Raw genomic sequence first — 14329 nt, 5'->3', positions numbered from 1 at the left:
ATACCCCATCAGATGGACTGGTAACAAAAAAAGGCCCTCTACTCGAGATATAAAGATATGTAGAGCAAGCAGGGATTGTTTTGTCCACAGTGCAGTGAGGTCATCGGTGGCACTTTGGCAGTACAACAAATACAGTAATGCTGCTTACAACGTAGCATTAGATTGGTAATATTGGTATTTACAATCCCAAAATAATGATGAGTCAGCTCTTTTCAGCGGGCCTTATGAACACCTGAAGCGATCGCCACGCTGTTGTTGACAAGTGAATTTGTGGTGAGCCAGCTACATCTCAAGCGGTCAGGTACAGTGGCGCCTAGAAATGTTTTGTGAAAAGGGTAATTAAACCTGCTAACTCTCTTTCCTCACTAGCTCGCGACCGATCGACTGTACCTCAAAATCTCCATCGTCGCATGTCCACGTCCCCTGCCTTTCAATTACAGATTGATGAGGAATATGGTGAAACCTTAAGAGAAGACGTGGTACCATCGGCTCGATGAGAGAAAACTCAAAATGGATACGGAAAACCACACCCGTGATCGTGCCGGCATGGCTTCTTTTCCCGACGTGATGAACGACCCAGCCTTCGATGAGAGGGAAAAGGGCTTTGAGGAGCTTGATACCTGTCGAATATGCCACGGTGAGGCCTCGGAGGAAGAACCGCTCTTCTATCCCTGCAAGTGCAGCGGCAGCATCAAGTTCGTCCACCAGATGTGCCTAGTGGAGTGGCTATCGCACTCACAGAAGAAACACTGTGAGCTGTGCAAAACACCTTTTCGCTTCACCAAACTCTATGACCCGAACATGCCCCAAAGCCTCCCTACGCCCCTGTTTCTGAAGCAAGCATTGATCCAAAGCTTTCGGACCATCGTGACATGGCTGCGATTTGTTCTGGTGGCATTCGTCTGGCTGGGATGGTTACCATGGTCAATGCGTGCAATATGGAGGGCATTATTCTGGCTCGCCGACGGCCGATGGTCGGCCAGTGACTCTGCGCAGGGCCGCGTTGCGCAAGTTGCCCAGACAGGCGTTGGGGAATTGGTTCTGAATGGCACCATGTCGAGCAATGGGGTCAACTCAATGACCTCGACGGTCTCCAATGCGGCCATGCCATCAGCCAGCTCTTTTCCTACCACGCAATCGTCCTTCTTGAGCTTCCCGGCTGGTGAGCCACTTATGCTTACCATGATAAAAAAAGTCATTCCATCCTTATTCATCCCTGCTTTCACCTCCCGCGGCAGCGAGGGTGGTATGGGTTCAACCAACGCGACATCTAGCTCGGGCAAGCCCCGATACCCCTCATGGCTTTCGGATGTCAAGTTTCTCAACTCGTTAACCCCGTACCCAACCATCAATAACATGATCATCGACACCTTGGAAGGACAGCTCATTACCCTCCTTGTGGTAATCGCCTTCATCCTTCTTTTCCTGATCCGCGAATGGGTTGTCCAACAGCAACCAATGGCCAATATTGCAGAGGGAGAACGGGAGGCTGCGGTGCAGTTAATTGCCAATAACCGCCCTAATGAAGATGAAGCTCCGCGACCCGAACTCGGTCCTGCCCGCCCGGAAGATGGTCTTGACCATTATCAAGAGGGTCAGGCCTGGGATGAGGATGGCAGGATTCCTCGCTCTTCCACACAGTCTCCCGCTCCCTCCTGGAGGACTGACTCTGATGACGGCTTGCCGCACTTTGCGAGACCCCCAGGACAAATCGATGATCAAGCCTATCGTCCTATGGATCTTCCCGATATACATTATGATACTTTCTTCGACAACAATCATGATTTGTACCCGAGTCCTCGTGGAGTTGCTTATCGAGAGGCCGAAGCCAACGGGGACACCGAAGAGATGTTACGACTTATTCGAGAAGAGGTTCACGAAGCGGGGGAGAAGCAGGATCTGCGTGAGGCTGAATCGGCTGTTGCAAACGAGGACGTAATACACCCAGCTGGACCCTCTACGGCCGCTCATGGTAATGCCGAGGTCACGGAGTCGGTCGGTGCTATTGATACCGTGCAAGCAGAAAATGAGAACCAAGACAGGGACCTACTGGAGCCTCGCGAGCAATCTGCTACGCAGAACCCGGACAATGAATTACCTGGCATGGAAGGCGCACCACCCGCGGACCGACCGGAGGACGACCAGCCCGCAAGAGGCGTGGCTGAGCGGCTCGTTGATTGGTTTTGGGGAGATATCACACCGGTCGAGCATGATGGTGAAGAGCCAGTACCAGAGGACGATGAGCATATTGTCCAGGATCCGGCATTGGAAGACCCATTTGTACCCCTGCAGAACCGAGTGGAAGACGATGCGGCGGACGCTGGGATGCAAGCGGCCCCAGGCGATGCTGGCTTGGATGCCGGTGATATGGACGCTATCGAAGGCGATGATTTTGAAGGGATCATGGATCTCATTGGCATGCAGGGCCCTATTTTTGGGCTTTTTCAAAACGGCGTTTTCTGTGCCCTTTTGATCGCCTTTACGGTAGCCATCGGCATCTGGCTCCCTTATCTGTGGGGGAAAATTGCTCTCGTGCTGCTCGCTAACCCTATTGAACTCATCATCGGTGTTCCTATGACTGCCGTCACTATCGTTGCGGATGTTGCTGTCGATACACTCATCGGCGTCTTGGGATATGTGATGTATTCGGTGAGCCTCTTCTGCAAGGTGCTGCTCAGTCCTCTTGGTGCTTTTGTGCCTATTGTGGACTGGATTCCTCAGAGCAAATCAGTCACCAGTGCGTCGCTATCCCTCATTGATGCCAGTACCTTGCGCTTGGCCAAGGTTGTTAAAGCGTTCCTCGCATTCCACGAGTCCGACATCCCCATGTTCTCGGTGCTTTCACACCGAGCATTGAAGTTACATCAAGCCCGCCTTATCACTCTCTTCTCGTGGATATTTGCGGCCACGAAATTCATTCTACATGATTTCCCACTTCGCCTTGTTACCCGTGGTATCCCGGGCGCACTCTCGTTTGACCTGGATCTTTCCCAACTGAAGTCCGTCTTGGTACAAGTGCAACATGAGCTTAGTAGGATCGCCGATTCTCCGCTGTTTACAAAATCCGTGTCCCAATTTATCAACGCAAGCGCGACGAAAGCAGCGACAACCCCGTCTGTGAATTATGATCTGGCCGTGTGGGACACCAAAGACCGGGTCATCGCAATCTTCATGGGCTACCTGCTTGCATCGGCAATAGGGCTTCTTTATCTACGAATCACCGGCTTGCTGGCCGGGGCGAATCGTGGCCAGAGAATTGATGGCCTAGTTGCTGAGGTCCTTCTTCAGGCTGGGGGTGTCATGAAGGTCATTCTCATCATCGGAATTGAAATGATCGTCTTTCCTCTTTATTGTGGTACTCTGCTTGATCTCGCTTTGCTCCCATTATTCTCCAATGCTACAGCGGCATCGCGACTTGCTTTTACAGGGGCGTCTCCGCTTACGTCGCTCTTCGTGCATTGGTTTATTGGCACTTGCTACATGTTCCACTTTGCTTTATTTGTTTCCATGTGCCGAAAGATTTTGAGAGGGGGCGTTCTCTGTAAGTGTCGCCGTTCATCAACCTCGAATTCGATTGCTGACAGTCCAAATTCCAGATTTCATTCGTGACCCAGATGATCCCACTTTCCATCCCATACGTGATGTTCTCGAGCGCAGTATCACTACTCAGCTCCGCAAAATTGGATTCAGTGCCATGGTTTACGGAGCCCTGGTTATCGTCTGCCTAGGTGGTGTTGTTTGGGGCCTCCATTTCGCCCTTGATGGTGTCCTGCCAATCCACTGGTCTGCTAGTGCTCCAATGCTCGAGTTTCCCGTGGATCTGCTGTTCTACAATTTCATCATGCCACTGGCAATTCAGTCCGTCAAACCCTCGGATGGACTCCACGACCTTTACGATTGGTGGTTCCACAAGTGTGCACACTTCCTGCGGCTGAGCAATTTCCTCTTCTCTGAAAGAGTCCTCGAAGAGGAGGGCCGACATGTCCGACGGACTTGGTGGGGTGTTTTATCGGGAGCCCAGGGAGACTGGGTTCTGCCAGTCATGGGTGAAGATCATCGGGTTGCTACCGAAAATGAAAACCATGACGCCTACTTCCTGCGAGACGGCCGATACGTGCGTGCCCCTGCTTCCGATCAAGTTCGAATTCCCAAAGGCACCCGGGTATTCCTGGAAGTGACCGAAGGCAACGAACGCATCGACGGAAAGCCCGACCGGACGGATGGACTGCATGGCCGTCACAGCAATATGTTCACCAAGGTCTATATCCCACCCTTTTTCCGAACTCGCATTGCGGCCTTCATTCTCTTGATCTGGCTGTTTGCTGCGACTACCGGTGTAGGCATTACTATTATTCCCCTGGTTATTGGTCGGCGCATTGTCTCGTCTGTCTTTTCCAGCCCGGTGCCGGTAAATGATGTCTATGCCTTCTCCAGTGGCTTATGTGTGGTGGGCGCGCTGACATACGTGGTCTGCTATTGCCGCACCGCATTACACCTGGCACGGGAGCACCTCGGCACCCATTTACAATCTCCCTTACAGGCTGCACATGCCTGCATCGGCCTGATGATGGATGCTGCTCGCCTGCTGTACCTTCTCAGTGCTTCCGTAGTGCTTCTCCCTTCCCTCTTTGCGCTGCTTACTGAGCTCTACATCCTCATCCCGGTGCATACCTTCTTCGGCGATGGGCAGTCACATGTTGTGCACATCGTCCAGGACTGGGCTTTGGGGGTACTGTATGTCCAAATGGCGATCAAACTAATCTTGTGGAACCCCCATTCCTGGGCCGCCGCCGCCGTCAACGGCATCTTCCGCGACGGCTGGTTAAAACCAAACGTCGGCCTCGCCACTCGGGCTTTGATCCTGCCCCTTTCGCTCCTGACCACTGCGGCCGTTGTACTGCCTTTGTCATTCGGGTTTGTGGTGAGATGGGCTGTGTTCTTTTCCCGCCCAGAGGTGCAGCCTGATGTCTATCGTTATGCATATCCGGCCACACTGTTGCTTGTGTTGGCCGTCTGTACCGTGCATCTGGTTCTTCGACGAGTGGCAGTCTGGCGCGTCAATATCCGTGATGACGTCTATCTGATTGGAGAACGACTACACAACTTTAGTGCGCGGGATGTCGGTGTGTCGCGGCGAGTGATCACGGGATGAAGAAAGGGATGATTGAGAGATGCCGACGTCATTTCTGACGTTCAAGTACCTTGCATAGGTATATCATGTACAATTTACTACCGCATGACGAATAGATTAATGCTGTCCAGGTGGTCTCCTTACATGTGGCTGTTGAAGTATGTAAAGTATTGCCTGAGGCATCATTGTATATAATTTACCGTAATAAACTGAATAAATTACCAAATTGCAGCTGCCTGCCACGTGACACACCGGACCCGCCCCATGATTGCTCATTGGTTAGGCAACAGGATTCCCTCCACGATTATGTGGTTATCGACCTTCATCCTATCCGTCAATCAGGCTCCAATTGCTGTTTACTCCCTTCTTTTCTTTGCTTCTTCTCCTTTCTCATGGATTCAACATACTCAGGCGATTTCCGCTATGGACCTTTGAGTGTATGCGACAGTGCCTTCTCTCGGATGTTCTGAATCTCCCAGTCCACCCTTATCAATCCCCTCCGCAATCGCCAAGATGTCAGTCCTCCGCCACGGGGGAGGGGAGGCTTCCTCCAGCGGCGCCTCACGAAATTATATACAGACACAAAGACATCATGCGAGAGCGTTACAACTGCCTCGAAAGCCCTCGACGATCCAGAACTTGTTGCTTTGCACCAAAGCTTCCAGAAACAAAGAGACCGGCTGCTGACTTGGGGTCTCGATTGGAGCGATGCGAGCGCTGCCCAGCCCAACGATATCGATGAATCATTGACGGCGGCAGGCTTCAGCGACGTGGTCGAAAGTGTCATGTCTTCCATTCAAGATCTTTTAAATGACGCCGAACGAGTTCAACATGCGGATGCGCCGATTCTCCCATCCAAAGAACGCAAGGTGGATCTACCATCAAAGGATACTCTCGGCAGCCGGCCCCTCAAGACACAGTGGACAGATGATGATATCAGCCGTTCGAAGACAATTTTGAATGACTTGACTGGGTGTATCGACACCTTGTATGATCTATCTCGTTCGCGGCGCACGATGGCTTCCAGTATGTCGTCGAGCCGACATAGCGCCACCGCGCGACGACCACGAGCTACCCCCACTTCACCATACGACTCCTCTCATGACTCGTTCTCTGAGTCCAAAGAGAAGGTTCAGAGTCCGAAACAAATGTACGACTCATACGCCTATTCGCCCTCAACGCCACAGCGCGACTTTACCAACCCATTCGTGTCATCCAAGCATCTCATCATCGATCGCTCTGCTCTCCAAATATATGGCGCCGCTCAAGATAACACCCCTCCTCCCTACGAAGCCGTTGCGGCGACCTCGAACTCTCGTGCCATTGGCCGCTTGAAGGCGTCGGCGTCCCCCTCCCTCAGCTCCACGAAAGAGTCGCATGTTTCCGTATTGGTGGAATTCATGCCCATGATGGTGGAAACTCAAATGAACTCAAAAGGGTCTCGGTTGGAGAAGCTTCAGCAATCTTTGGACCAGTTGCTGCAAAATGCCAGAATCTCTCACCTGGGACTCTTGAGATTTCTTGGATACTGTGTCGACCAATCCAATTCGCGTTATGTGTTTCTGTACCAGATGCCAGTCGACTACTTCCCATTCCTTCAGAACCCGAGTGATTTGCTCAGGGAGCTGAAGCCCAAACCACTGGTGGCCCTCTTGCCCTCGGCGGAAGATTATCGCGAGAAGCGTGTACCCAACCTGGAAACTCGCTTTCGACTGGCCTACGATCTTCTTATGTCGGCATTGCACCTGAGAAGTCAGAATGCTGTCCATGGAAACATCAATAGCAGCAACGTCATTTTCTTTCCGGGTCGCACTGACGCGAACAATGACGAGAGCGGCCTTGCACCGGATCTGCGTCGCCCCTATATAACTTCCCCTGCACGGTTCTCTGGCGATGGTCCAACTCCCGAGCCCTTGTCTTCGGCAATGTATCGCCATCCCGAAGACAAGAGATCCGTGGAGGACGATGGTGCATGGGCTTACGATCTCTACTCTCTCGGTCTGGTCTTGTTGGAGATTGGACTCTGGGCCCCCGTCGGCCGACTCTGGAAAATGAAATATGACCGTTCGTGGTTCAAACATCGTGTCGAGGATCTTTATGTCAAGAAACTTGGTCCGAAGTGCGGCAGCGCATACTTGCAAGCTGTTCAGCTATGCTTGGATGCACCCAACTTCCATCTTTCTACCCAGCCCATGACCGACCTGGGCCTTCGTGTGCCCCAAATCTACCATTACCCTGTCCTCGATCTGTCCGATCCCGATGGCACCTTTTCGTTTTCCATGAACTTCCTCTACACAATCTGCAAAATCTTGTGGTCGTGTTGCCGTATCGACATCTTCTCAGCGCCGCCAGCAGAGGAGTTGGACGACTGCCTCCCGCTTGCGCTCGTCCCGACTCCCGAGCCAGCTCCTGCACAGAAGTATGAAGCATACCAACCTGCTCGTGAGCCGATGAAGTTGGACAAGAAGTTACCGACACTTCCTGCGGATGATTGGCGTGCAGCGACAGAAGGGAAAAATCCGGACAAGGCCGCAAAAAAGCGTACCGTCAAACGAATTCCAACTCTCGACATTCCTGATGACCACCTGCAAGAATGGAACTACTCGATGATGCCACGATTGAGTCGGCTCCTCCAAAAGATCTTGAAAGATTCCTCAGAGTCTTGCGGGGTTTCTCTCATGATGACTGGAGATTCATCTGAGACGGCTCGAACGACCATCTGTGTGACTTGTGCGAGTGTCAAGAAAGTTCGATCTGCGTTGAAGAAACATTACAATCTCGGTCGGGACGATTGGGATTTGATTGTTCTCCGGGGCGACATCGAACGGTCCAAAGTTCCCCGCAGAAAGCGTCGCACGCCGGCCAAGACACGCCCCAACGGATCCAACGAAACGCCTTTTCGCCAACGAGAGCTGAACCCATGCTATCAGCAACGACCCCTCTGTGGAGCATCCATTGGAGCCTTTCAAAATGAGGAGCATTTACCTCCTGTCTCTTATGGTGGGGCCGTGCTCGTGGATGGTTTACCGTACGGCCTCACCGTCCACCATATGCTGGAGGCCCCCAGTGACGACGAAGGCCCCGGCGAGGAAGGCCAAGACGCCCCATCTCGATCAGCAGGTAATTTTGCCCGGAATACGTCGGCCACCCCAAACCCAGATCTGATGTATACGTGGTGTGAGGACGACCCTTCGGAGATCAATCTTGAATTTGAGATTTCAGATCGGGAGGATGGGGATGATGGCTCAGTCTCACAAGGTTTCGAGACCGGGTACGACGAATACTGGCTGTCGGATGAGGACTCATCCGACGACGACTCTATTGACGGCGCGGACAATGATGATGACGATGCCGCATCAATCGGCGACACCGCTGGCATCGAACCCGGTGAAGAACCACGGCTTCTTGTAACTCAACCAGCCATTGACGACGTTCACGATGACTTTTTTCCATCACCGGAAGACCGCGATGATGAGCATCTTGCCTCACATTCCCTGGGATACGTCCATGCCTCGTCTGGCGTACGGCGCTGGACACGAAAGGGAATCAAGCACGAGGTCGATTGGGCCCTCATCAAGGTCGACGAAGCTCGCATGGACCCCCGCAATATCATTTTGGACACATCCATACCCACTCTCACCCGAGCCGGCCCGCGCCGTGCGGTGCCTCCACAACCCATCTTTCTGAACCAGGTCGCCCGGATGGAGGAGTTGGGTGGATTGCAGGTTCACTGCTGTGGCCGCACAAGCGGACTACAAACTGGGCAGATATCCAAGGCCATGACCCTAGTGAAGTTGCATGGCCGACACTCCTTCTCGACGAGCTTTTGCGTCAACGGAAACTTTGGAGGTAAGACGCGCACCTCAACAGATTCATGATTATGTCTATACGATCCTTAATTAGATACCCTTTGTTTTGCTTCATCACGAACCCCCCCTGCCTCTCTACCCCATGTTCTTTCCTTTTTCCTCTATCCTTTTAAAACCGGTAAACAAGAACCCTTTCCACCGGGATGTTTTTTTTTTTATTAAAGCTGTGACTTCGTATCCAGTAAGCTATTTTTCGTGAAGCTAATCATTTTAACTCCAACAGCCCCCGGTGACTCCGGCGCATGGGTCTTTGACCGATCCACCGGTCGCGTGTGTGGCCACGTCCTCGCCTGGTCCGCAAAGAGCAGCACCACCTACATCAGTCCGATGGAGGTAACCTTCGACGACATTGCCCGCACCCTCCACACCTCGCTCGTCTCCCTCCCCGGCGCTCCAGCCGCATCGCCAGGCTACAACCATCCTCACTCTTCCGCTCTCGCACCCGCGCCCGCCCAATATCGCTACCCGCCGCAGCAGCTCCCCCAGGACTTTGGTCGTCTGGCTCTGGGTGGTGCCGCCGGTACTCCTCCCATCCCGCCGCCTCGTCCCCATTTTCCCCATCATCCTCAGCATCCCCATCCTCATTACCCTCAGCAGCCGGGTTATCCGCGCCCTCCTCCGCCACCGCCTCCTCCTCATCCGCCTGGTACTCATGACCCCCATGGGGCTGTGTACCGGGGCCCCGTGCCCCCGATTCCGTCGGCGCTTTTGACCGGTCCGCGGAACATTGAGCGGCAGCTTGCCTGATTGGGATGGAATATAATCGTGAATGAGTTATATTTATTCATGAGTCTTTGCTGTGTTGTTTGGAGCCTCTTTTTCTCTCTTTTTCTTGCGATTATGCAATGATTGCGTTTGATGATTGTGGACTTTTGTCATACCCGTGGTGGGAGCATTTGTTTGTTTGGATGTTGCCTGATCGAAGGGTATACTTGTGGTTGGCTAAGATGACCATGATCTTGTTATAAAATCTACCAAGGAGATATATACATGTTGTCCTCGAGTCATCTACCGTAAGGAATGAAACGATAACTTCTGATCATGGTTTTCAAAATATATTGGACCTGGACCACTACCTGGTCATAGGCTAGACGATGAGACCTAAATAAGATAAAATTAAGTTAATAAGGCTTTCAAATCTAGTTTCTATTCTCCGCTACGTCTCCTAAATTTGCCTAGGCTAAGCCAGGGTCAGCGACTTGTGTCAATTCTAGATACATCCCTGTATAACAAGTGAATAAATCAAGACATCATAGTAGAAGCTCGGAATACATGCTGGCTCTATGGAAATGCAAAGTGTAGGGTTCATCTCCGACCCGACCCACTTTGCATCGCCGAGCCGAAGGAACTCAATAGCGCACTGACGAGCATGTCCATGTTATTTTTAGACTAACGGAGTATACAATCAAATAAAATCAAAACAAATCAGATAAAATATATCTGCCTACAAGCCTACAAGCCATTGTACCAGAAATACTACCTTAAGCTGATTTCGTTTTTTCCTTGGCAATATCAGACAAGCAACAGGCTGCGACATACGATACGGCCAATCATCTCAGGCATACAACTGCCAATCTAAGCCCCGGGATCCACCCGACTCGGCTGGCTATTTTGTTGCCGTTCTACATTTCACGACTCAGCCAATCAGCCACCCACTGGCCCCCACAACACTATTAGGCCTCTTAGGCCTCCCTAGGCTCGGGAATATCGCCGGAGCGAAACCGACAATGTTCAAAGGAGACTTATACTATCCAGCCAGTGAGAGTGGCTCATCCCCCTATATTTTTTTCTGTTATTCCACCGGGCTGTACCGACCCGAGGGGGCTGATAACTCATTTAGGGTTGCTCATTGCGAGACCGTTGGCGACCACCATGGAATGTACAGATAAATTGTCTATAAAGGGCCGGTGATAGACCTGTCAAGAGAGGGTCTTTCTCCAGTATCTTTCAAACAAAAAAGTCTTTTCACTGCAAATTCTTCTTGTTTCAAGAAAACTGGCTTGACGATTGTCGGGTCATAGTACTTTAATTTCTTCCCGTTTTAACCTTACCCTATTGTTCCCATCGTCTCATTCATACCAGCCTGGCAATGTCTTCCGACACCCTTTCACGACTGCAAAACGGGTCCTTGTCCAAAGATGCCCTGGAAGAAGGCTGCTATGCTTATGTCCCCGGGGTCGATACCTCGTACGACTATGTCCCCTCCAAGGCAGCGGGCATCGCCTTCTGTGTACTATTTGGACTGTCGATGCTGGTGCATATAGTCCAGTTCTGCTGGAAGCGGACCTGGTGGTGCAGCGTGTTCGCAATTGGATGTTTAGGTATGGAGATGATTGGAAATCTTTATTGTTTCATATAGCTAACACCTGCTCTGCAGTCGAATTGCTCGGATGGGCTGGTCGGACCTGGTCCGCAGTGTGCCCGTACAACTCGACGGCATTCATGATCCAAATCTCCACGCTGATCATCGGTAAGGACTGTTTATACCTGCTGAATGGAAATATAAGCTGACAATTCCACCTAATAGCACCGACCTTCTTCACTGCCGGCATCTACGTGCTCCTCGGCCGCTTCATCCAGCTCTTCGGCCCGCAATGCTCTAAGCTCTCGCCACGCCTGTACCTCTGGATCTTCTGCACCTGCGACATCATCTCGCTGGTCGTGCAAGCCGCCGGCGGTGGCATGGCGTCATCAGCCTCGGGCTCGCACGGCGACACGGCTGCGGGGACCAACACCATGGTGGCCGGCATCGTATTCCAGCTGGTCTCCATCACGGTATTTGTGTACTGTGCCGCTGACTTCCTGCACCGCAGTATTAGCCGCGGGCTTTTGCGTATCTCGCTAAGCCCTGTTACCATCCTCCTCGGCGCCATGGTGCTCTCCATTCTCTGTATCTATATCCGCAGCATCTACCGCACGATCGAGCTGGCCCAGGGCTGGTCGGGCTACCTCATTACCCATGAGTCGTACTTTATCGGGCTTGATGGGGCTCTGATGGTGCTTGCTGTTGGTGTTTTTAATGTCTTTCACCCTGGCTGGCTTATCCCGTCGCAGTGGGAGTTTGCGCTGCCGAAGGATCAGTCCAATGTCGAGTTGGTGACCGAGGCGGACAGCTATGAGAGTTTCCGCCGCCGTGTTTAAGATGGTGCTTTTACTGAGATGCTCGGTTTCCTTCTGTTTTTTTTACTCTGTTTCTGGCAATTGGCATTGGGGGTTACGATTTTCTTGGCTCGTTCATTCTAGGGGAGCTATGACTGGATATTAGATTATGACTTTCACATTGTGATATTTGAGAAAAAGAAAGCATTCACTAGATCGAGATCCAATACTATTTTAGTAAGTATAGGATCGTTGTAAGCGATACTGCCTTGGAAACCCTGATAATTGCATCTTGGTTAGGGCTTTGGCCCGCAGCGACAAACCTCAAGTCCATAAACCGATATTTCTGACCAATATCCCTTCCCAACAGCCAAGATAAAATAAAACATACACAATATAATCGCAAAACATAAACAGACATCTCAATCCACAAACCGTCGCACCAGCACATTAAACCGAGTATTCTGCTCTTTCAGCAACTGCGGCGTCAACTTCTGAAAATACTTCGTCGCCGGGTGGCTCCACGCATGGTAAGCAAGTTGGTCGGGGTACATAGCGCCACCATTAGCCGCGATCTCGCTTGCAAAGTCCAAGGCTTGCTGATCAGTGATCGGCTCGTGCATATACCGAACATGCCTGTTGGTCCAGGTAGGCCAGAAGAAGACCGACGGCGGCAGCTCACAGACCTCATCGCGGTGCTGTAGCGATAGTTTCTTGGACAAAACCACTGAGTGGTAGTTCCATTCGCTCCTGGTGAAATTCAAGTACGTGTCGATCCACCGGCGGATGAATGGCGAGCCCGGCCGGCTGAGAATGACTGCATTGCAGAGGCCCTGGCGGTCACCGCCTTCGTGGCCTAGCACGACTTGCTTGGGTGTTGAGAGGATGTGGTCGAACGGTGCGAGCGAGATCACGTCCATGTCTAGGTAGATGCCGCCTTCGCGGTGCAGGATGTCGAGGCGCATTGCGTCGGCGATGTGTGGTGTGCGCCAGTTGTCTTGAATTTGTTTTGGGTATTCGTCGTGGAGGTCATGCGGGACCATGGTGATTCTGTTTTGAAGTTTGCGGAGCCATGGATTGTCATCGTTGAGGCCGGCGTGGTGGAGCTTGAGCTGGTCGGGTTTAATCGAGTCCAGTGCAGAGCGGATGGCTAGGTAGGTCAGGAGATTTAGCTCGGGGTTCTTGGCCCAGACCATGTGCACGATCTTTGGGATTGGCTCTGAGGCGGGGAATGGATTGTTGAAGCATTGTTGCTCGTCGACGGTGGCGTTGAAATCGTACGCTTCGAACTCGCTCAGGTGGAAGATGGTTGGGAAGGGAATGTGGACAATGTGGAGTGAGAGGTAGAGTGCTGCCGCGAGAAAAACCAGTGCGGCGGTTTTGGGGATCAGATGGGGCCGATGCATGGCTGTTGCGTAGGCGACAATTGTGGATGAGATGAAGATAGGATGGTGGGTGTGCCGAGCCATCTTGGGGTTGCACTTCATATGCCTCGGTCACATTGTGCCACTCGTCATTTGTATGCTCCTTACAAAGTACCTTAGCATTCTAGCTACTCTAGCCTACTAGTACATGTATACTATAATGTTATGCGACGATAGATAGTAAGCTTCTACTTGTACGACCAATTGCCCACAGATCTACAGAGCCCTGTCAATACACCTACAGAAACGATGAGATGATACCTTGGGTTATCGGAATAGTATTGATGTGTTTTAATTGTCCAAGGTAAAGATCTTTTCGTCGAAAGACCTGTCACTTGTCAATTACATTGATGTCCATAATGATAGTACTCGTTGAGAGGCTAGAGATCAAGCGTTGTTTGCGAGTTGGTAGAGCACCCGTTTTTTTACTGCAAGAATCAACAAGGCAGTAAACAATGGTGAGTGGAAATGACACAGCAAATTGGTTACTATGATATAGCAAGGAACATTGATATCGATGATGTGAGAAGAAGAGGACAAGGTTGAGGCCGACGTCTTGGCGGTCTATCCAAATCGCCGCCTAATAATTAAGGCCAATATAAACAAAGGATTCTCTCGGGACTCTCCTGATCTGCTGTCACCAATGCCAACTTATGGTACTCGGTTTGGCATTAATTTTAGTCCCATCGGCTTAATGGATTTTCAAGTATATTGTGGGCTTGATCAACGTGGTCTGCGTGCAAGCTGTCGCCATGCCACACATAGCGAATGCCCCGCCAATGCACGGTTTCCCACACATTGGGCAT

At 51.6% G+C, this 14329-nt stretch overlaps 4 protein-coding genes across 4 annotated transcripts; 3 read left to right on the top strand and 1 right to left on the bottom strand.

The window, feature by feature from the left end:
- Positions 1–510: 510 nt before the first annotated feature.
- NUU61_008734 (E3 ubiquitin-protein ligase SSM4) lies at positions 511–5152 on the top strand (the record flags this gene model as incomplete). Its single annotated transcript, XM_056659259.1, has 2 exons — positions 511–3541; positions 3597–5152. The coding sequence occupies 2 exons, from the start codon at positions 511–513 to the stop codon at positions 5150–5152; spliced, it is 4587 nt and encodes a 1528-aa protein (XP_056507552.1).
- A 371-nt stretch (positions 5153–5523) lies between these two features.
- Positions 5524–9747, top strand: NUU61_008733 (uncharacterized protein; the record flags this gene model as incomplete). Its single annotated transcript, XM_056659258.1, has 3 exons — positions 5524–5568; positions 5611–8980; positions 9224–9747. The coding sequence occupies 3 exons, from the start codon at positions 5524–5526 to the stop codon at positions 9745–9747; spliced, it is 3939 nt and encodes a 1312-aa protein (XP_056507551.1).
- Positions 9748–11089: 1342 nt separating this feature from the next.
- NUU61_008732 (RTA1 domain-containing protein) lies at positions 11090–12141 on the top strand (the record flags this gene model as incomplete). The annotated part of the gene is made up of 3 exons (XM_056659257.1): positions 11090–11321; positions 11378–11470; positions 11528–12141. The coding sequence occupies 3 exons, from the start codon at positions 11090–11092 to the stop codon at positions 12139–12141; spliced, it is 939 nt and encodes a 312-aa protein (XP_056507550.1).
- Positions 12142–12521: 380 nt separating this feature from the next.
- Positions 12522–13568, bottom strand: NUU61_008731 (glycosyltransferase family 32 protein; the record flags this gene model as incomplete). Its single annotated transcript, XM_056659256.1, has 1 exon — positions 12522–13568. The coding sequence occupies one exon, from the start codon at positions 13566–13568 to the stop codon at positions 12522–12524; it is 1047 nt and encodes a 348-aa protein (XP_056507549.1).
- Positions 13569–14329: the final 761 nt, after the last annotated feature.

The sequence above is a fragment of the Penicillium alfredii genome, assembly GCF_028826965.1.
Source record: "Penicillium alfredii strain IBT 34128 chromosome Unknown utg000011l_segment0_segment0, whole genome shotgun sequence".
In the NCBI taxonomy this organism is placed as follows: domain Eukaryota; kingdom Fungi; phylum Ascomycota; class Eurotiomycetes; order Eurotiales; family Aspergillaceae; genus Penicillium; species Penicillium alfredii.
Note: the sequence above shows the minus strand (reverse complement) of the source record. Positions and strands in the feature narration are given on the sequence as shown.